At 38.8% G+C, this 22,046-nt stretch overlaps 1 protein-coding gene across 1 annotated transcript; it reads left to right on the plus strand.

Moving 5' to 3' along the window:
• Positions 1 to 736: 736 nt before the first annotated feature.
• On the plus strand, positions 737 to 19,491 carry SELL (selectin L; the record flags this gene model as incomplete). The annotated part of the gene is given in 8 exon segments (NM_001009074.1): positions 737 to 819; positions 2,455 to 2,841; positions 3,809 to 3,916; positions 6,505 to 6,690; positions 7,822 to 8,007; positions 9,572 to 9,700; positions 14,725 to 14,743; positions 19,473 to 19,491. Coding segments are annotated over 8 exon segments (1,117 nt in total), but the record flags the coding sequence as incomplete, so codon positions are not given.
• Positions 19,492 to 22,046: the final 2,555 nt, after the last annotated feature.

Raw genomic sequence — 22,046 nt, forward strand, 5'->3', positions numbered from 1 at the left:
CTTTTGCAATAAACACTGTGTCTACCTGAGAAGTGATATGCTTTGGAAGATAGAATTTTTTTAAAATTATACTTTAAGTTCTAGGGTACATGTGCACAACATGCAGGTTTGTCACACATGTGTACATGTGCCATGTTGGTGTGCTGCACCCATTAACTCGTCATTTACATTAAGTATATTTTAAGGTGTGCAGGAAATTTGTGACTTTGTCATTTCAGTTGCTCAAAAAGATATTTCTTTTTATTAAAAAAAGAAATACTTTTCTTTCCTGGTGTCTGGCTATCTAATTTTTTTTTTAGGTATTTGAGGCATTGACCCATTATGATCAAGAGTGAGGCTATAACATTAAATATAAGCATCAATAGTTAATTAAGCAGCAACAATACTTTAAAAAATATACATAGTAAATATTAAATAGTTTTATCTAATATTATTGCTCAGCAGAAAAGCAGGTATAAAAATTACCAAACCATAGAAAAAATTCAGGGCAGTACCGATTAGCAACTTGAGACTAAAGCGTAAAAATAAAATAGAACAAAACAAAACTGTGCATCAGTTCTGATGTAAATTTGAAGTAATTTTTCATCTATGTCTGAGAAACCTGTTACCTCAGACAGGGTTAGTAGACATATGTGTTTTATTCTGAATATTAAGAAAGTTGTAAGCACCACCTCAAAGGCTATAAATGTGTGGTTTAAGAGTATACATCTAAATATAATTTTGTATTTCATTTGCAGATATTTCCATGGAAATGTCAGAGCACCCAGAGGGACTTATGGAACATCTTCAAGTTGTGGGGGTGGACAATGCTCTGTTGTGGTATGTTATGATATTTATATATCGCTAAGTCTATTTTACTTATATTCATTTTTCTTAAATATCCACTAGTTATACATAGTCTAAGGGAAAATTATTTCACAGAGAGCTGTTAATTCTATCCCTTCTGTAAACATCTCTTTTCTTCTTACCTTTAGTTCTTCCCCAGAAACTCCTGAACACTATTTTTAACCTATAATAGCCCATGCTGTAGAGTTGAAATCCCAATAACCCCACAAAATCCTTCAATTATAAAGGAATAATGTTAATTAAGAAATCTCTGTTAAGGCACTTACAATCTGTACCAAATATTTAGCACCTCATTTTCTATTTTTTATTCATAGTTCAGTGTACATTAATGTCATTTCTACAATTACAATACGAGCTCATTAAGGGACGGGGCTCTATCATTTTTTGGTCCTTCTCCCATTGTTGTGACAAATTTTATATCTGATTCTTGAAGACTCTCCAGCAATAGCTTTGAACTTGGTTTTTCATTTCCTAAGTAAACTAATGTCTTCTTACTCCCTAGCCTGGATTTTCAGCTCTAGCCAAGCAAACATGCTAACTCTCCCGTTCACACATTCCTTATGCCATGTCTGCACTGTGTCACATAGAAACTTAGTGCTCTTTTCATACAACAGGTATTTTCTGAGTCCCTACAATGTGTGAAATTTATGCTAGGCACTAAGGATACAGCAGTGGACACAACAGTTTTTTCCCTCTTAGAACTTGCATTCTAGTGGAATGCTCATTCAAAACTCTGTTCAAAATGTTTATTTTATGATGCTCTTTACCATCAATTATATCTGTTTCTTTACTGTATTAAATAGTGATTCATGTAGATCATACCATGCTTAGAATGCCATATATTATTATGAAGTCATTGTGTAATTATGTGTTTAATTAGATATCTTCAAAGCCCTCATATTTGATGGGTCCATATGTTTATTAAACGTCATCAGTTGAGGCTCTTTGTGTATAGAACATGATCTAATGAATTTCATAATCCTATACCATTTGGCTTTGTAAATTGTTCTTTTTAAAAATTATACAGTTAGATATATAAGAGTTGAGTGGTATATTGGGCTTTTCCAGAAGCAGTTCTTCCTATGGTAAAATAAAATGTTTTTTATGTAAAAGAGGTTACTTAAAAGTATGTCACTGTTCTTCTTGTCCTTATTATGCTTCTCCCATAGGTACATATGTGTTGGCCTTCAAGAAATGATTCCAGGATTAAAAAGTATATGTAAATTGTATAGTTATATGATATTACACTGTAATTAGTTGTAAATCATTAACAGCTACAAAGAAAAAGAAATATGAATGTCTAAAATATGTTGGTTAAATTTCACCTGAAATAATTTTGAGAAAAAAAATTAATAAGAAAATAAACCTAGAAAACCACTAAATTTGTTTCAAATAGAACCTTAGATAAAAGCATCTTATATTCAAGCCAGAAGGTCTAGGTTCTACTTCAAATCTGCAAACAACTGTTCTGTGATCCTGAGATGGTCACATACACTCTTAGGCTCTGTTTCCTCATCTCTAAGTGTCTGGCTCAGCCTAGAGTAGTGCTAGGTTCTTTTTAGCTGTAACATTATGTAAGTCTGCATAGGTCACACTGATGTCTTGCAGATTTCCTGGCACATCATGGAACCGACTGCTGGACTTACCATTATTCTGAAAAACCCATGAACTGGCAAAGGGCTAGAAGATTCTGCCGAGACAATTACACAGATTTAGTTGCCATACAAAACAAGGCGGAAATTGAGTATCTGGAGAAGACTCTGCCTTTCAGTCGTTCTTACTACTGGATAGGAATCCGGAAGATAGGAGGAATATGGACGTGGGTGGGAACCAACAAATCTCTCACTGAAGAAGCAGAGAACTGGGGAGATGGTGAGCCCAACAACAAGAAGAACAAGGAGGACTGCGTGGAGATCTATATCAAGAGAAACAAAGATGCAGGCAAATGGAACGATGACGCCTGCCACAAACTAAAGGCAGCCCTCTGTTACACAGGTAGGGAGTGACAACACGGCTATGCTGCCTCAGACTCAGGAAGGGCCACGGTTAAGAGAATACTCAGATTTACCCCATGGAAAGGTGGGGGGATGAGAACAGCTGCTGGTTCATTCTAAAATACATCTAGCCCTCTATATAATCTTGCATCGTGTCACTTCTAAGAATTTTTGGTGTGTAAGATTTGTCCCTGTGCACAAAAGCTATACCCCTAAATCAAGTTACATCAAAATGATAGATCTACGTAGGAAGTACAGAGGAAGAACTAGACAATCAGTGCCTTTGATAATAAGGCAGGGGAGGAGAAGCTGACAGCTGGGGCCAGTTGGAAACTTAGGCTCACATCACCTCAGTTTTCACATTGTGAAGTAGAGAGTGTGGTGCTGCGTGCTTCCTTCTTAGTCTAACCTTATATAATTTTATATAAAAATTGCACTATCTTTGGTGTATGAATATTTCTGTAAAATACTTTACAATTCCAAAACAGCCAGCATTTTCCAAGTGATGTTTTAATAGTGAACCATAGTTAATTTGGTCTCTTATAAATTGGACTCTACTGTTTTAGCAAATTTGGACTTTTTAATCTTTGATTTCTATAAAGAAAGGGATTGCCAAGAAATAATTGCATGCAGAAATGATTGAGATCAGGTCATCATTTAACCTTCTCACTCATTAAAAACAAGTAATTTCAAGAGTTTCAAGGTATGCCACTAAGTTTCCTATAAGTGTTACAGAATATTAGTATTGGTAATTTCATTCCAAAAGCAAATAAATGCCTATGACTATATGCTTAGTGTATTTTATAAGTAAAAATTTTAGCATATGATTTTTATGCTATGAATTTACAAATAAACCTTTCCTGATTATTTAAATCATCTCAGACAAAAGGTTATCTATGTCTAAAGAAATGACTTTGAGTACTAAAATGTAATCACATTAAAATATTTTTTTTCTGACCTCCTTAAAGCTTCTTGCCAGCCCTGGTCATGCAGTGGCCATGGAGAATGTGTAGAAATCATCAATAATTACACCTGCAACTGTGATGTGGGGTACTATGGGCCCCAGTGTCAGTTTGGTAAGTCTCTTTCCTTTCTTTGCTTCTTCTTAGGTAAAGTCACAGGAATCATTATAGCTTATCATGAAGCTGGTTGGAACAAAATGATACTAGCCACTCTGAGAAATGGGAAGTTTTGATCAGAAAGCTCTGCTTTCACAATATTGTTACCTTTCCGTAAAGATTTCATAAGTCAGCATGAAGTTTCGATTCATTTCTCAACAAGTCTTTTTGAGTACCACAAGAAGCACAGTGTTGGGATAAAAGCTATCAGGGTTACAATAAGGAATTAGCATGGTAGATTCCCGCTCTCAAGAAGCTCACAATCTAATGAGCTTGTTAGATTAATTAGAACTCTAAGGTCTGGAAGAAACTATGCCATTTATCATTAGGAGGCTGAGTTACCCAGAAAGTATCTTGCTTTTTCCTTCTAGTAGTTCCTTTCCTTCTTGCAGTTCTCCACACTTAACACATGTGCTCTGTAGCATACTGACTTTGCTGGTGGCCTTCTCTCTCATTTTGCACATGGCCAAAAAATATGTCATCTTTAAGACATTGTTCAAAGACAGTTTCTTCTAGGAAGCTTTCTTAGTTCTGATAGCTCCACATATTTCTTCCTCATTTCTCCCACTTATGTTGAAGTCATCTGTTCACTTGTCCGTCTCCTCTGGTACTGAAAACTTCTTGAGATCAGTAAGTGTCCTATTTATCATTGCATCTTTGGGATCCACAAAATGCCTGTATATATGAGGCACTTGCTTGTGAGCCTGAATTGAATTGGACAATTTAATTTTTTTAAGAAGCAATGTTTGTAAAGAATAAAGAATTAAAACCAAAATACATTTAAATGTCAACCAACTGAAATAGATCTATAGATCTAACTTATTTCACTTGATCCCTGGGCCATGACTCCTTCCTAATACTTTACCCTCACCCCATTTTTGAACTCTATTTTTTAACCCTTATGTTATTGGTATGCCTATTTTACTCATTTTTAATTATTGGTATGCCTATTTCACTCATTTTTAACATTTTACTTTTTTTTGTCTTGGTTTCTCTCATATCACTCTTTTCTCATTCTTTCTACCTGTGATCATTTCTCCTGAGATCCTTCATGAGCATTTATCCAGGACCATAAACTACTATAATTTCTCAGCTTTTGTCTTTTGTATATTGCTCTTCTGACTCTAATCTACATGTATCCTTTGGTCAAACTTACTGACTTTTGCGGACTCACAAATCTATGTGATCTTTGGACTGATAAGCCTATCTCCAGCTCTGAACTCAAATATGCTAAGGATGTCCTTTGGGATGTTTAAAAGACCATAAAACCAACTGTTCCCAGTCAGCTTTTCTCTTTGTATTTCTTATCTCAGTATGTGGAATCACCATTTACATGGGCACCCTGGTATGAGACTCTCTTAACTCCCCCAACATTTATGCAGGGTAACATTCTACCAATTTTTACAACTTAGTGTTTTTCTAATTTGTCTTCCACTTGTCAACTCTACTACCATTGCCATCATTATCTTTCTTCTAGATTCTTGCAATAGTTTATTAGATGAGTTCCACAATTTTAAATTAGCTCCCCTCAAATATATTATTCATACTACAGGGAGACTGATCAATTAAAAGCAATTAAAACACATCACACATACATGACAATCCACCCATTAATTTCTACCTACCATTTTGTCCTACAGGGTGAAATCTAAGCTCTTCAAGCCCCAGAGTAATGCTTGATATATAATAGATACTCTTTAAATCAATGAAAAAAGATAACATTTTCTCTTAGTTCCCATGTTTCTCCCTAATCTCATCTCATATAGTTTCCAAATACAAAAATTCTTCTGATTCCTTGAGTCCATTCTTCCTTGAAGTCTCTAGAGCAAGGTAGCAATAATGGCTTAAATTTGACAGATGAGGAATAAGACATGAAAGTTGTACTGTTTACTAAATGGCATGGCAGGGTCTAAAATGTGAAAACTTTAATTTCCAAGTCTTAAATTTACCTATTGTACCACCAATCAAAACAGGGAAATAGATACAGTTTCTGGAGAGGGTTGTCAAAATCAAAAGAGTTAAAATTCTGGAACTGAGCTAGAATAGAAGACAGAATTGAGGTCAAAATGCTTCCTAGACTTTTATATTCTCTCCTTGCAAAGAAGGCTTATTATGGAGACCCACTCTTTCTCTGAACGTCTTGCTCCCAATACTCTAGTAGACTCAGGGGCTCTGATGTGATAGTTATTTCCCGACTAAGCTGGTCATTCCCAGTTACACCTATTTGGGTTTAAGGATTCTCACTACAGATAATGCTGAAGATAATAATATGAAGACTAGCTAATGTTTAATTAGAATTTCTGATGAGTCAGGCTTTGTTCTAAGGTCCTTGACTTATGCTAATTGAATTACATTTAGTTTCCATATCAATTTGATAAAGATAACACAATTTCATTATTCCTCTTATATAGATGAAGAAACTGAAGTTGGAGGGTTCAAGTAACCTTGTTTAAAGGCACATGGTTATCAAGTGGCAGGGCTAGGATTCAAATCCAGGCATCAGTTCCTCTTAACTCTTCCCCATACTGTTTCTTTCCCTATTGAAGTGATTCAGTGTGAGCCTTTGGAGGCCCCGGAGCTGGGTACCATGGACTGTACTCACCCTTTGGGAAACTTCAGCTTCAGCTCACAGTGTGCCTTCAGCTGCTCTGAGGGAACAAACTTAACTGGGATTGAAGAAACCACTTGTGGACCATTTGGAAACTGGTCATCTCCAGAACCGACCTGTCAAGGTGAGTAACTTCAGACTAGAGGCTTTGTCATGCAATCCTGGGCTTACAGTCAGAACATTCAGTAGAAGTTTGCTGAGAAGTCAAACTTAGGAGCCTAATTTAACCTAACTTTGTTTAACCTACTGTGATGTTTTTCAAAGGACTTATTCTAACTAAATTTTTTTGAAAAACCTCCCAAACAAAAAGTACAAACCAAATACCCCCGAAGCCATCTCCCAGTGTGTAACATGATTTATAGCAATACAGCATGGTTATACTGTGTTTTTTATTTTTCTCATTGCCATTGCATAAATAATGTCTTGTTGAACCTCAGTTACATTTTGGTTCTTCTCCTCTCAATAACACCTGTTTTATGTGGTGTCCTACTTAACACCAACCAGTTTCCTTCCCAGGGTAGTGGAGGTCTTTCTTGGTTGTTTTATTTGGCTTATTCTTAAAATCACTTTTACTTTTCCTCATGCATAAACTTTTAGGAGAATAACAACTGAAAAACAAAAACACAATCTCTTGATTTTTTCAAGTTTGAAATAAGGTAGTTTTTTTTTTTTTTTTTTCGTTTTTAACTGCCAACCTTATCTCCATATGGGAGAAAACCAGTGTCATCTGAACTTATGAAGTTTTGGTTAACTTTTCTACAAGTATGCTCCTGATGCATTAGTTTAAGTAGTTTAATTCTTAGAAGTGCTATCAAAATCCCTTATTGAAATTATAAAACTGTCAACCCACCTACTGGAATTTACGGAAGTTGGACTTGCTTCAGTGAATTGGGATGTTTTTCAAAATGCTTGGGTAGATATCAGAACAGATGAAACGGCAGAGATTCTCTGAGAATATCCCATAAGAGCCCTTGATGCAGAGGCCATATGGCATGGTACTTCCAGCAGAAGGGGAGGGTCACCTTAGCTAGGGCAGCAGCCTGGAGTAGCCACTCCTCTCCCCACAGCTTTCAATGCTTCCTTGCCTTCATCTCTCATTCACCACACACCATCATTCTCAAGAAAATAAAGCCTGGAAGCAATATCACAAGTAATGTAGTCAGGCAGCTTTGGCTAAAAATCCTTTGCTCAAGGGAGGGTCTCTACTCAGAAATACTGTTTTGTCTTTTTTTTTTTTTTTTCTTTTTCATTGAAGTGATTCAGTGTGAGCCTCTATCAGCACCAGATTTGGGGATCATGAACTGTAGCCATCCCCTGGCCAGCTTCAGCTTTACCTCTGCATGTACCTTCATCTGCTCAGAAGGAACTGAGTTAATTGGGAAGAAGAAAACCATTTGTGAATCATCTGGAATCTGGTCAAATCCTAGTCCAATATGTCAAAGTGAGTAAGTTTGTCCTGGAAAACTGAAGTCTTAACGATGGAGCGGATGGATGAGCAGATATGAGGAAAGACATACATAAACATTTACATGTTGTTTTGCTAAGAATATGTGGCCTAGAAATAAATTTGTATGCTTAACTCACTGTAAAATCTTTGGCTGGTCTTTCCTCCTCCTTTAATGACAATCATTTCCTTTTTTTGTTCTCACCTCTTGCCATCTTAACTCTTAAAATCTGAACTCACTGATTTACTTTTTACCCATTCTTCTATTCCACTACAATCTAACATCTCTGTTAGCCCATTGAAATGCCTGTAAAAGGTCACTAATGACCACCTACTTCCCCAAATAATGGATACTCCTGAATCATCACTAAGCTAATGCCTCCAAAATCTATCTGTATATGAGAAGAATCATGTCTTGTTCATTTTTGTATACCCTCCACCTGACACAGTGCCTGGCAATAGGTGCTAAAGCAAATGCATGTTAAGCTAGCATGTGAAATAATAGCTACCTGTGTCTGCTCCTGAGACTATCTGCATGGATGACAAAAGTCTTTAAATGGTAGGATCTACAGAAGCTGTCAGAAATGCTGATCTCTGTGTGCTGCGTACCCAGGGCCAGGGAGTAGAGTGGATGAGCAGAGAGAGGCAGGGAGGCCTTTAGCAGAGGACTGTATATTAGGCCTATCAGAGACATTTCCCTTTAAGGCCTAGCTAGTGTTCATTTCCTCCTCATCTTCATCAAGCCAACAGGTACCTTCTGTCTGGAGCTCCTGGGAACTTGAGCCTTCTCTCCATCATATATTTGGGTGTGGGGATCAAATCACCTTGAAAAGGTTCATCAAGGTAATGGGAAGAACTAAGGATAGAATCAGACCCTCTGCCAATATGTAAAAAAGTAGATTCCTTCAAATGTTCGTATCAGGAGACAGATATTTTTATACCAGTATTTTCAAATAGAGGCTCCCAAATGAACTTAGTTTACACTTACAAGAGTATCTCTAAACATGCCCTTTTACTTATTCGTGAAGGAAGTAGAGGGAAGTGGTAACTACTGCATTGGAAAGAAATTAGTGCAGGTCCTTGGCATGTAAAAATCAAGTGCTTATTTTTGCACAACTGCTTTAAAGTAAAAGCATTAATGATTTCCTTTGACTGGTGAATTATCCAGTTCAGATCATTGGCTTTTATTTTTCCTGAAGTTGTATTAGGCTTTTAGCTCTTCTCTGTGTTTCAGAGTTCCAGTCATTGAACAAGTTCATGGAGCTAAATACAATGATGACCATTCTTGCCAACATTTTTAGGTGCATTTTCAGGAACTCTATGAACCACAAATCTGGGCATTGAGATTCTGTAGGCATTAGACTAGCAAGGCTGGTCCAGTCTTTGCCTATGCTGTCGACTCATCAGGGGCCTTCCCATGCCAGTTTCCTCATCTGTCAAATGGCATCAAATGGGCTACTACTGGGAGATGTAAGGAGGAAAAAAGTCAAATATCATGAGATGGACTAAGGAAATAATGCTGGTGGTCTCATGCTATGTGCCTTACTGATTTCTCTTTCAGAATTGGACAAAAGTTTCTCAATGATTAAGGAGGGTGATTATAACCCCCTCTTCATTCCAGTGGCAGTCATGGTTACTGCATTCTCTGGGTTGGCATTTATCATTTGGCTGGCAAGGAGATTAAAAAAAGGTATGTGAGTTTAACTTCACATGAAAAGAACACAACTTTAAAGTGAAAAAGAAAAAAAAAAGAAACCCACAGGAAATTAAATGTGATAGATTCAACACAAGCAGGATGCCAAGCTTTACATTCTAGAGCCATCAGTCCCTGGAGACATGTAAATCAGCCCAGGACACACCTTCATTAAAACAGGTTGGCTGATTTTCGCTTTTCATCTGATAAACTTTTAAAAATGTCTATTACCTTCAAGGCAGCTTGCTAGGCTGATAACAACTAAGTGAGATATTCTAATGGTTCTTTGCTCTTATGTAATTCTTTAATACTTTTTTTTTTTTTGAGACAGAGCCTCACTCTGTCACCAGGCTAGAGTGCAGTGGTGCAATTTCAGCTCACTGCAACCTCCGCCTTCTGGGTTCAAGCTATTCTCCCACCTCAGCCTCCCAAGTAGCTGGGACTACAGGAGCGTGCCACCATGCCCAGCTAATTTTTTGTATTTTTAGTAGACACGGGGTTTCACTGTGTTAGCCAGAGTGGTCTCGATCTCCTGACCTCGTGATCTGCCTGCCTTGGCCTCCCAAAGGGCTTGGATTACAGGTGTGAGCCACCACGCCTGGCCTGCTCTTAATTAATTCTGAAAAAATGACACACAATCTCTGTCCTCTAAGAGCCTACATGCCTTGGATTTCAAATGCTACAATTCCACTAGGAAGTGGGTCTAATGTCCACTAAGGTTTCAAGGCACTGCTCCCAAATACCTGACCTCTTCAAGAGTCACCTGGTTCCCAACACATGGGCATTGCGTTAACCCTGGGAGAAATTCCCATGTATTCTCCCAAGTATCTATTCACCAAGGCCACAGCTCTAACCAAATGCACCATATATGCTTTCCAACCATCCGTCACTAGAGAGGAAAAGAGAAGGAGGACTGCCTTGAGAAGTTAACATCTGCTGCCCAGATTATCACTCCCTTTACCTTAAGGCATGAGTGTGTCTCAGCTTTAAAGTGTGAGCAACCCACTAGCCTGCAGCAGGCCTTGGGTGTATGGTGCCACATTTGGCCAAACTCACCTGGAAGAACCATTCAAGGCTGTAACATTCATGGACATTGGGCAGCTTTTAAGATATACCTGTTTTGGCCAGGTGTGGTGGCTCATGCCTGTAATCCCAGCACTTTGGGAGGCCGAGGCGGGTGGATCATGAGGTCAGCAGTTCAAGACCAGCCTGGCCAACATGGTGAAACCCTGTCTCTGCTAAAAATACAAAAATTAGCCAGGTGTGGTGGTGGGCACCTGTAATCCCAGCTACTCGGGAGGCTGAGACAGAAGAATCACTTGAACCCGGGAGGCGGAGGTTGCAGTGAGCTGAGACCGTGCCATTGCACTCCAGCCTGGTGACAGAGTGAGACTCTGTCTCAACAAAAAAAAAAAAAAAAAAAAAAAAAAAGATATACCTGTTTCAAGTTCAGGGATGATCTCAAAACAATTGCTAACCAACTGCTCTGTGTTGCCTTTCTGTGGGCTCAGTTCATTGTCATTTTAATTTTCCTTCCATCAAATTAGTTAGTACGTATTCTGTTCACTGAATATGGTATGTAAAGGTAGCCCCCTGTCCATTTACACTGGCAATTACAAAAATATTATTTATCAGTCCCTAATTGCGTGCCACTCTGATCTTATCTTTCATTTAAATTTGAGAATAGTGGGTGCTAGGTAAGTTTTCTAACCAATCCAGAAAGAAAAAGTGTGTTGGGGGGGGTGGGGATTGTTGATATGCAAGAACTTCATTAGCTATGTATAACCCGAGAGCACTGAGCAGTTAAAATGTCTCTGCCCTTGCTATTAGAAATTCTGCTGATTGAATCTCACTATCTTATAGTATTATACAGTACTAAGTACTATACAGTACTAAGTATAAGTATCAAGTACTGCATTAAGGCAAAAGAAGAATGACAGTTTTCTCCAACCACTGATTATTCTTTCCATTGAGACTTCAAATCTTGACCCCAGTCATCCTGTCTTTCTTCCTACCTTGGGCGATGATGGCAGAACTGACGGATAGAGAACAGGGTGGGTTATTACACACTGCCCCCTGGGATAAGGTGGCTATTGTCTAAATAATTGTAAGGACTTTGGGGCTGTAAGTCACCTTAATAAGGAAGCTATTTATTTCTGAATTCTAAAATCTTTTAATAAGTGTTTGTAGAATCAAAAGAATAGAATCAAACTCATTTGTATGTAGTGAGGGGTTAGCTGGCTAAGGCTGTTTTATAAGCAAGGGTAAAAAAATTAGAGGGGTTGTTTTTAAATTTTTTACCTTGGAGTCATTTCTGTACAAGATCTCAAACCGATAACTTGAAAACTGCTGTGGGAATCAGTGTGGGGCAAACAGGAAACAGATAACGGGCAGTTAGGCTAGTTACAGTTATGCCAACAAAGAAAACAGAAGCCCCAAAAGATCACTGGCTTGGTAGGAAGCTTAGGGTATCTTTAAGATAACATTAAATAGTCTTCATCTGTGGGCCAGGCACCATGGCTCTCACCTGTAATCCCAGCACTTTTGGAGGCTGAGGCAGGAGGATTACTTGAGCCCACGAGTTCAAGACCAGCCTGGGCAACATGGCGAAACCACATCTCTACAAAAATACAAAAAATTAGTCAGGCATGGTAGCATGCACATGTAGTCCCAGCTACCCAGGAGACTGAGGTGGGAGGATCACTTGAACCCAGGAGGTCAAGGCTGCAGTAAGCCATGACAGCACCACTGCACTCCACTACAGAGTGAGGCCCTGTCTCAAAAAAAAAAAAAAAAGTCTTCATTTATAAAACATCTTCCATTTTCACCAACTTACAAATGATTCTGCTTTCCAAAGATTTTAGTTGTAGGTTGGTCCTTCAAAACATGAGGAGTATTTTTCCTATAGAGGCAATGGTAGAAATAATGGCTACATTCCCAGGCTAAATCTAAGACAAAATATAGTTCATGGCATTTACAAGGATAAAAGTAAAAAGTCATAAATCTCTATGTGTGTGTTTAGGTGTGTGTGTGTGTCTATGTGTGTGTGTATATGTATATATATACACAGAGAGAGAGATAGAGAGAGAGAGAGAGAGAGAATTTATAGGCTTTTTGGGTTCTAATAGCTAGAAAAAGGGCACAGGTAACTATTTAGAGCATGGTAGCCAATGAAGTGACTAGAGCCTTCACCCCTATTCTTCTGTCCTCAGATGAATCTTCTGACTCTAGCACTTTGTCCCCTGCCCTAGTAGTCTTAGTATGGAGACTTTCGCTCCTTTCTTTTAGGAAAGGAATAAGGAACAGTTCCAGAAACATGTGTCCTTGTGCATGGGCTCATCTAGACACATTTTGTGCTCCAGGCATTATCATTTTCTGATTAGTCACTACCATTGGCCCTGTTTGGTAAATGAGGAAACCAGGGCAATGACGTTTTAGGCCAAATCTCGAAAATCCCATATCAGCAGGACCCAGAGTCAGAGATTAGACTCCAGTTCAGATACATCTTCTAAAATCACTGGTCTTCAGATTTGTGAACTGTTTTTTTCCTCGGTTGGAAGAATTTCCCACCAGAACCAACACACAGGGTTAGACCAGGGCATGAAACCGAACACATGCCCCCTTAGTTCCTTTTTCTTCAAAATGAAACTCTCTCAGTAGGAACAGATTCTTACTCATCTGTTGCTGTTAGGTTCATCATCCCTAAAAAAAATATTTATGTGAAGTTAACCAGAATCTGAAATTAATTCAGATTTGATTCTCCCTGCTCAAGTGCACTTGGTCATCAGCAGGCTGAATTTTAGAAGAAAAGATTTCAAATAGTAGTCTTTAATACTTTAAAGGATTAAAACAGTAATGCAGCACTGTCTACGTGCTAGGACCTGAACTAAACGCTTGGAAATATTTTATTTTATCAACCCAGTGAGGATGATACAATTATTATGCCTCTTTAACAGATGAAGAAATTGTAGTTTAGAAAAGAAAGTAGCTGTTCAAATACACACTACACGACAGGTGGCAAAATAGGGCTTTCACCTGGGTGGGATGATTCTAGAATGCCACTTTACAGCCACTGAAATGTATTGCCTCCCAAATGATTCTTTCTGCTCAAAGAGGTTTTTTTTAAGTTATCTACTTATTTATATTCTGCTTTTTTCAAAAAGAATGTGAGAACAGTACAAAATGTGTTCAGTATAGCAAATTAAAATTAATTAAAAAGTAAGAAAAAGAAGCCAATTTGGGCAACCCACTCGGGTCCCCTTCCACGCTGTGGAAGCTTTGTTCTTTCGCTCTTCGCAATAATAAATGAGCTTGATGTTTTATTGAGTCCAAAAAAAAAAAAAAAAGAAAGCCAAATTTAAACTTAGGGTACAAAAATCATTTGGAACCAAGGTTGAAGTTATGGCACAAAAATGTATGTCACAAAGTTTTATATACTTGGTAGGAGAGGGTCTCAGATCTAGCTCTGAGTTTCCTTACAGCCAGTCAAAGGAGAACCACGTGATATTCCTTGTGTTTGTAAGATAAAAACACATTAGTTACTCAGATGAGGCTGCACAATTCCTACCAACAAGACCAAAGTGAAATTCTCTTGTGGATTCTCATAGAGATGATGCTGTGAGCTGTAATGGCACATAGTTTTACAGTATTAGCAGCTGTCCCTCAAGGGAAGAATCTGCAGGTAGGATGAGATGGCAGATTGGGAAGGGATAAACACTTGAATGGACATATTGGGTCTTGCCACCAGGCAATTTAGCAATTCTGTCCTCTTGAGTAGCACGGAGAATGGAATGGAACCTCAGGAGGCATCTGCATCAACATGTCTGTTCTGTATTAGTGTCTACCACTGTTTATTAAGCCAGTTCCTCAAATCTCCTTTGACACAGATAGGGTCCACCTAACAAATACCTAATATACTTCAAAAGACAGTTTTGAGAGTGGGAGTCTTCCTTCTCCCTTACTTGAAAAACTTTAAATTGTCTAATTTTTGCTAATGCCATTTCTCTATTTTCTATTTTCAGGCAAGAAATCCAAGAGAAGGTAAGTTTTATTAGTGGCGAGGAGTTTCCACATCTGCTGATTTGTTCTCTACTTCCTTAAGTTACTTCCTGCTCTAGCTAGACACACTAACCCCATAGTAGTTTATTTACCTGGGGTCCTCATCCAAATGACCAGATAAGGTGATAAATCTACTAGCTTCCTTTCAGAGCTGTGCTTTTTGGTGCTAGTGGAGCTGAATGAATGAATGAACGAACAAGTAATCCCTATTAGAAATGGCAGTTTATGTAAAGGGAGATTTTTCTGATTACCTCAGAATTTTTTCTGAGGGTTAAAAACATTGTGGTGTGTTCTTCTTGTTCTTAAATATATTATTTAAGAAATATTCAATTGAACAAGCACTTATTGAGAAATGAATAAATGCTTATTCAATTGACTATTTGCATTCAATTGCTCTAACAGGCATTGTCCTTCAGAAATGTGGGAAAGATATGGAGCATGAATTCTACCTACAGCTTCCCCAAGGAGGCAAGTATTTTTCAGTTTGGTCTTGAAGCTCAAATTTCTTCTACTGGAGAAATAGCACAGTGGGAGGAGATGCAGACAAGTGAAAGTTGATGGCCCACCTGGCAGAAATGAAGATGGAAAAATATTTCTCAGTATCTAGGGTTTAGTGACTTGCTCTGGAATTTTCAGAAGGAGAGTTTAAGTAAAATAAACTATGAAAGGAGGACTTTGGTGACATATTCAGTACCCAGCTGGACAACTGAGCTTCCTTTAAAATGCTAGAAATGAAGTGAGATGATTTCTGAAAGGATTGGATGCTGGTTTGGGCAACCATCCTACCAACCACAAACTTAGTATGGGCCATTGCTTAGAATGCAAAGGAAAAAGTGGGGAAAAATGAGGCACCAGAAGCCAGATCATAAACTAATGTATAAGTCATGTGATATGGGCTTTATCTTGAGGTCTTTTGGGATATCACTAAAGGGGTTTAAACAGTGAGTAGCCTTACCTCTGGCATCTTATAAGGTCACCCTGCAGAGCAGTATGGCAAGTGTGGGAGACAGGTGAGCCTGGATTCAAAGAGACTTGTTTTGGAGGCATTTGCAGTTATTAGGTTAAAACCGATGGCGCCTGTCTAGGGAACTAGTAGTAAGAATGGGTTCATGAAATAAGAGGAGGTGATATTAACTGAATGTGTCTGTTAATTGGCTAAAAGTGAGAGAGAAGAATCAGATTATCATCTTTCTCACCTGGAAACTGGCGGATGGTAGTCCTGTTTACTTCTGAGAAGGGAACATAAAAGAATGAGAGGTTTTGGAGGTAAAGATCATGGGTTCAGTTTTGTACTGAGCTTTGGGTGTATGCACATCATTCACTGTGGCTCATTGGACCTATCCAAAGCACAGAGGCTATGTTGGGGCAGGAGAGGTGGATTTGGGTCCCTCACATTTCAGGAGGTAACTGCCATCTCAGGAGTGGGTATGATCATCCAGGGAGGGTGTGAGTGCTGTAAGAATGGAAGAGGACCTGGGAGAGAGGATGGGAGCCAGAGGAACATCATTATCTAATAAGTCACCTAAGGGAAAGAGAAATGAAAAGAGGTTGCCAGGCAGGGAGAAGGAAGAGGAGAAAGAGTGTGGGGTAATGAATGCCAAGGAAACAAAGAAAGGGGAACGGTTTCAAACATTGCCAAGAGAACCAGTAAGTATCCCCTGGATGCAACAAGGGTGTCAGTGGGGAGACTATTTTCAGTGCAGACATCAAGACAGAGGTCAGACGGCCAAGCATTGAGCATCACTGAGGATGAGAAAGTAGAGACAGAACAAGCAGTCATCTCTTTTAAAATGTTTGGCTGTGAAGGAGAAGTGGGGCAGGGGTAACTGGATGAGGATGTACGATCAGTGGAGGTTCTTTTCATTATTTTTAATTACTCTGTCTTCTCTTTACTAGTGCAAATGGAGTCTAGTGAGGAAAGGCTTCTTTCTCTAGGCTGGTCTCCCTATGTCTGTGGCAGGAAACCCACAGATGTGAAGATTTCTTTCAAAGTCGCACCTACTGAGTGAAAGTATTTTCTGGCACAATCTACTCAGAGCTGTTTTCTGGCTACCGGAACCACCTGTTTTAATTGCCACTAGATGGAAGCAGATCAACTAGATTTTTTTTTTTTAAGATGTCCTTGAGGCACAGCAGGAGAGACTGGCTGGAAGAACATTAGCAAAAAGCTAATTACCATGCTAAGCAAATTGCTATATTAAGTTTAATGGTTCACTGATTTTTTATAATCAGTCAATTAATAGTTGTTTATTGAACATTTTTGTGTTGGAAACTGCTAAGCTTTCTTGAGACAGCAAGAGGAGTCAGCCTGGTCCCTGATTTCAGGAAAATTATTACCTAGCTGGGGAGTTAAGACAGGAATGTAGAAAGAAAAAAATCAGAAAAATACAAGGCAGAGCATGGTAATGGCCAATGGGTGCTATATTTAAGAAGGAAAAGGTCATTTGGCTTGGTGGTTATAGAAAATGTTATAAAGAAGGTTGCTTATGAAGAATAGATAGGATTTAGGTATATGGAGAAAAGCAGGAAAGGAAGGCAGTCTGTAGGAAGGAAATTGTGTAAGCAGTGGTATGGTAGTGAGACTATGAAAGCATTTTTCAGGGGCCACTGAGCAGAACTTTCTTGAGCCCATGGCTTATTGAGGAGTTGTGGAGTCGAAGTTGGAAAGGAAGGCTGGCCCCAACAACATAAGTCTTGAATGCTTCACCAGATGGTCTAGAAAGGCCTAGCAAAGAAGAATTATTTGCCCAGCTCTCATTTATTGACCAAGGCTGTATTAATTCATAAGAATCACAGAATTCTAGGTCTGGATATGATCTTGGTGGATATCACATTCAAACTCTTTTTGTAGTTGAACTAATTAAGTAAGTTTTCTATGGGCCTTGAGCAAGTGACAGAGTTAGTTACAATAATCATAAGCCTTTATCAAATATTAATTCCATGTTGTACACTATTATGAATGGTTTACATGTCTTAAATCATGAAATATGCCTTTAAGTCTGTGGGAGAAGGGTCTATGAACATCTTCATTACTGATAAAGAAACAGGCACAGAGAAATAAAATAGCCTGAGGTCACAATAAATGGCAATACTGAGATCCATACTCATTTGGATCCAGGAATCATGCTCTTAACGCGTATGCTTTTAGAACTCAAGACCCTTGACTACCAGCTTAGAGTGGCAAGTCCCAGGCACCCTCCTTTTCCAGTAACGTGGTTTTTTTTTTCACACTGAAACCATTGTGTGATGGCACTGAGGAAGGGTGGGGTAGAAGTATGGTGTGTTTTTAGAACAAGTCAAAGGTAAAATGAATACTATCACACTAAACACCGTGAGCCTTTTTTTTTTTTAAGTTCTTGGGCGAATTTTCATAGTAGTTTGTGTTCATTTCTATTAGCTTTTGAATGGTGAATGAATGACTCCTTGGGCATTTGTGGTTTCATTTCTTGCTGGGTTATTTTGACTCTTCTGCAAAATGACTCTGTTTATCACCTCATTTGGTTTCTACTGTCTAAATTCTGGCAGGATAGAAGCTACACCCAAGATACACAGGAAGATATGATGCCAACCTCAGAGGAGGGCATATGTGAAATTTTGTTTTCAGAAACATTTTTTTGTCTCTATTTTGGCAAGCACATTTGCAGCTGCTGAACTGTGGTTTACCCTGACAGTTCATCATGAGACCAGCTCCTCAGAATCTGGTTCTCCCTTTGAAAGGTGCTATGAAGACATACCATATTTCATTCTCTCCTTGTCCTTTCCAAGAATAAGACAGTTGTGTCACACAAAAAAAGTGTCACTTATTTCTTTAAACTAAATGTGTTACCATCTCATTAAATTATATCCCAGGATATAATTTATCATGAGTTTATAACTACCACTATTTCATGAGTTTAAATTTTCTCCAATTTCACTTTCCATTTAAGCATGCCTTCTAATTCCTTGACTTTCCACTGCTCAAAATCAATCTACAGCTGGGCTCGGTGGCTCACGCCTGTAATCCCAGCACTTTGGGAGGCCGTGGCAGGTGGATCATAAGGTCAGGAGTTTGAGATTAGCTTGGCCAATGTGGTGAAACCCCATCTCTACTAAAAATACAAAAATTAGCTGGGTGTGGTGGCACGTGCCTGTATTCCCAGCTACTCAGGAAGTTGAGGCGGAAGAATCGCTTGAACCCAGGAGGCCATGGTTGCATGAGCTGCCTCCATGCCACTGCACTCCAGACTGGGCAACAGAGTGAGACTCCATCTCAAAAATAAATAAATAAATAAAATAAAATAAAATAAAAATAAACATAAATTTAAAAAATCAATCTACACTGTCCTTCAAACTCATTAGATCTGGAGACAAAGACCGTATGCACCACAAAAATTTCTCCAAGTGGGGTCTGTGCGCCAGTGGCATAAGCATCACTAAAGAGCTTGTTACGGGTGCAGAATCTCAGGCTCCACTCAGACCTACTGAATCAGAGTCTGCATTTTAACACCATCTTTGAGTGGTAAGCACATGAAAGTCTGAGAAGTGCTGCTACTAGGGTTTGCTTACATTTGTTCATCTTCAGAGGTTCCTAAAGCCCGGCCTCTTGTCTGAGATTTCCAGCTGAAAGCATTTCCTTGCTCCTCTTCTCATCTCTAATGAATATTTACCTTTACTGCTAACACTCCAAGTTTTGCAATTTTTAAACTCTTATTATCTTTTGTTTTTCTTTCAGTATGGATGACCCATATTAAATCGCCCTCGGTGAAAGAAAATTCTTGGAATACTAAAAATCATGGGATCCTTTAAATCCTTCCATGAAACGTTTTGTGTGGTGGCACCTCCTACGTCAAACATGAAGTGTGTTTCCTTCAGCGCATCTGGAAAGATTTCTACCTGACCAACAGCTCCTTCAGCTTCCATTTCGCCCCTGATTTATCCCTCAACCCCCAGCCCACAGGTGTTTATACAGCTCAGCTTTTTGTCTTTTCTGAGGAGAAATAAATAAGACCATAAAGGGAAAGGATTCATGTGGAATATAAAGATGGCTGACTTTGCTCTTTCTTGACTCTTGTTTTCAGTTCCAATTCAGTGCTGTACTTGATGACAGACACTTCTAAATGAAGTGCAAATTTGATACATATGTGAATATGGACTCAGTTTTCTTGCAGATCAAATTTCACGTCGTCTTCTGTATACTGTGGAGGTACACTCTTATAGAAAGCTCAAAAAGTCTACGCTCTCCTTTCTTTCTAACTCCAGTGAAGTAATGGGGTCCTGCTCAAGTTGAAAGAGTCCTATTTGCACTGTAGCCTCACCGTCTGTGAATTGGACCATCCTATTTAACTGGCTTCAGCCTCCCCACCTTCTTCAGCCACCTCTCTTTTTCAGTTGGCTGACTTCCACACCTAGCATCTCATGAGTGCCAAGCAAAAGGAGAGAAGAGAGAAATAGCCTGCACTGTTTTTTAGTTTGGGGGTTTTGCTGTTTCTTTTTATGAGACCCATTCCTATTTCTTATAGTCAACGTTTCTTTTATCACGATATTATTAGTAAGAAAACATCACTGAAATGCTAGCTGCAAGTGACATCTCTTTGATGTCATATGGAAGAGTTAAAACACGTGGAGAAATTCCTTGATTCACAATGAAATGCTCTCCTTTCCCCTGCTCCCAGACATTTTATCCACTTACCTAGATTCTACATATTCTTTAAATTTCATCTCAGGCCTCCCTCAACCCCACCACTTCTTTTATAACTAGTCCTTAACTAATCCAACCCATGATGAGCTCCTCTTCCTGCCTTCTTACTGAAAGTTTACCCTGTAACATGCAATTTTGCATTTGAATAAAGCCTGCTTTTTAAGTGTTAACTAGTTTGCCTAGTTTGTTATTTTGAAAATTATCATATGTTTTGTTTTCTCCCCAGTGAGATTACATGCTCCTTCAGGGCAGAGTTTGTGTCAGATCCCTGGAGTATCTAGTTCATTACTTGACACTCAATAAATGAATGTTTGAATAAATCAGAAAGAGCATACAGTGTACTGCTGATATAAGTTTCAGCAAATCCTCTTTCTCTATGGCATCTGATGACCTGGGTAGATATCACCTAATGTCAACAGCTGAATTCTTATGAGAGAATAGAGCCCTATCAGAAGCTAGCTGGAAATACCTCCTTGTCCCATGGCCAATACAGATTTCATACAAATTTGCACACATTATGATAATAATTTTTCGGTAATGATTACACTTTTCTTTCTCAAAGACATCTAAGATTCTGTATTATAGCAAGAGCTGTTGCAAAAGATTCTCCCTATAGTACACTGTAAATCTTGGATGTGCAAATCACATTCATGTGGTTTAGGGTACATCCCCTGGAGGTGTACAGTGCACACGTGCACAGACACGCATGGCAACCCTGATTGAAAATGTTTATTCGACTAACACATCAGGGCCAAGGAACCCAAATGGACACTACTCCTTGTAATTATGATGTATATAGATTTAAAAATAAAGTTCTATATTCAAGCTCTAGGATTCCTATATGATCTTAGGAATTACATAATAGTAATCCCATAAATAAAGATTCGTAATATAAATTTCTCCAGAAACCTTGGTCTTAACCTCCCTGAGACTTACTTCCTATGCCCATAAAACAAGAATGAAATTTGCCTTGCTTACCCCACAGGGTTATTGTGATGGTACCTTAAGTATGAAACTGCTTTGTGAACTGAATCTGAAACACAGACTTTTTTTTTTTTTTCTCACTCAAATCTTACCTTTCATGCTTTCATGGTGTAAGACTCTGGTTCTTATCCTAAGGCTGGAACAGATGGAGCTCTGAGTCCTTACCCTGAGATTAGAAGCCAGGAAGTCTTTCACTCGTGTTCCAATAGGAACTCAGCCCTCAGATTTTCACTGCACAGGGTCAGCTCTGCCCCCTGCACTTCTGCTTGGGGGAGGAGGAAGGGCCTGGGACAGGGAGTCAGAGGCATCAGTGGGAACCCTGCCTCTGTCTCTGTGATGTGACCCTGGCCAGTTGTTACTCTCTCTGAACTTCAGATTTATTTATGAAATGAGGATCCCACAATCTTCGTCACATGATTGTGCTCCACATTTCATGAAATAACTCCTCCTATGCTTTACTCAGAGTACCAAGTTCATGAAATAGACAGAGTCCCAGGAACACAGAATTATTCATTCCTTCTGATTTGTTCATCCAAGATCAATGTGCCTGGGCTGTATTATTGTAGTTTCCTACAGAAATAGTTCACCAAATTAAAATCTAATTTTTTAAAAATTAGCTGGGCA

The sequence above is a fragment of the Pan troglodytes genome, chromosome 1 (assembly GCF_028858775.2).
Source record: "Pan troglodytes isolate AG18354 chromosome 1, NHGRI_mPanTro3-v2.0_pri, whole genome shotgun sequence".
Taxonomy (NCBI): Eukaryota; Metazoa; Chordata; class Mammalia; order Primates; family Hominidae; genus Pan; species Pan troglodytes.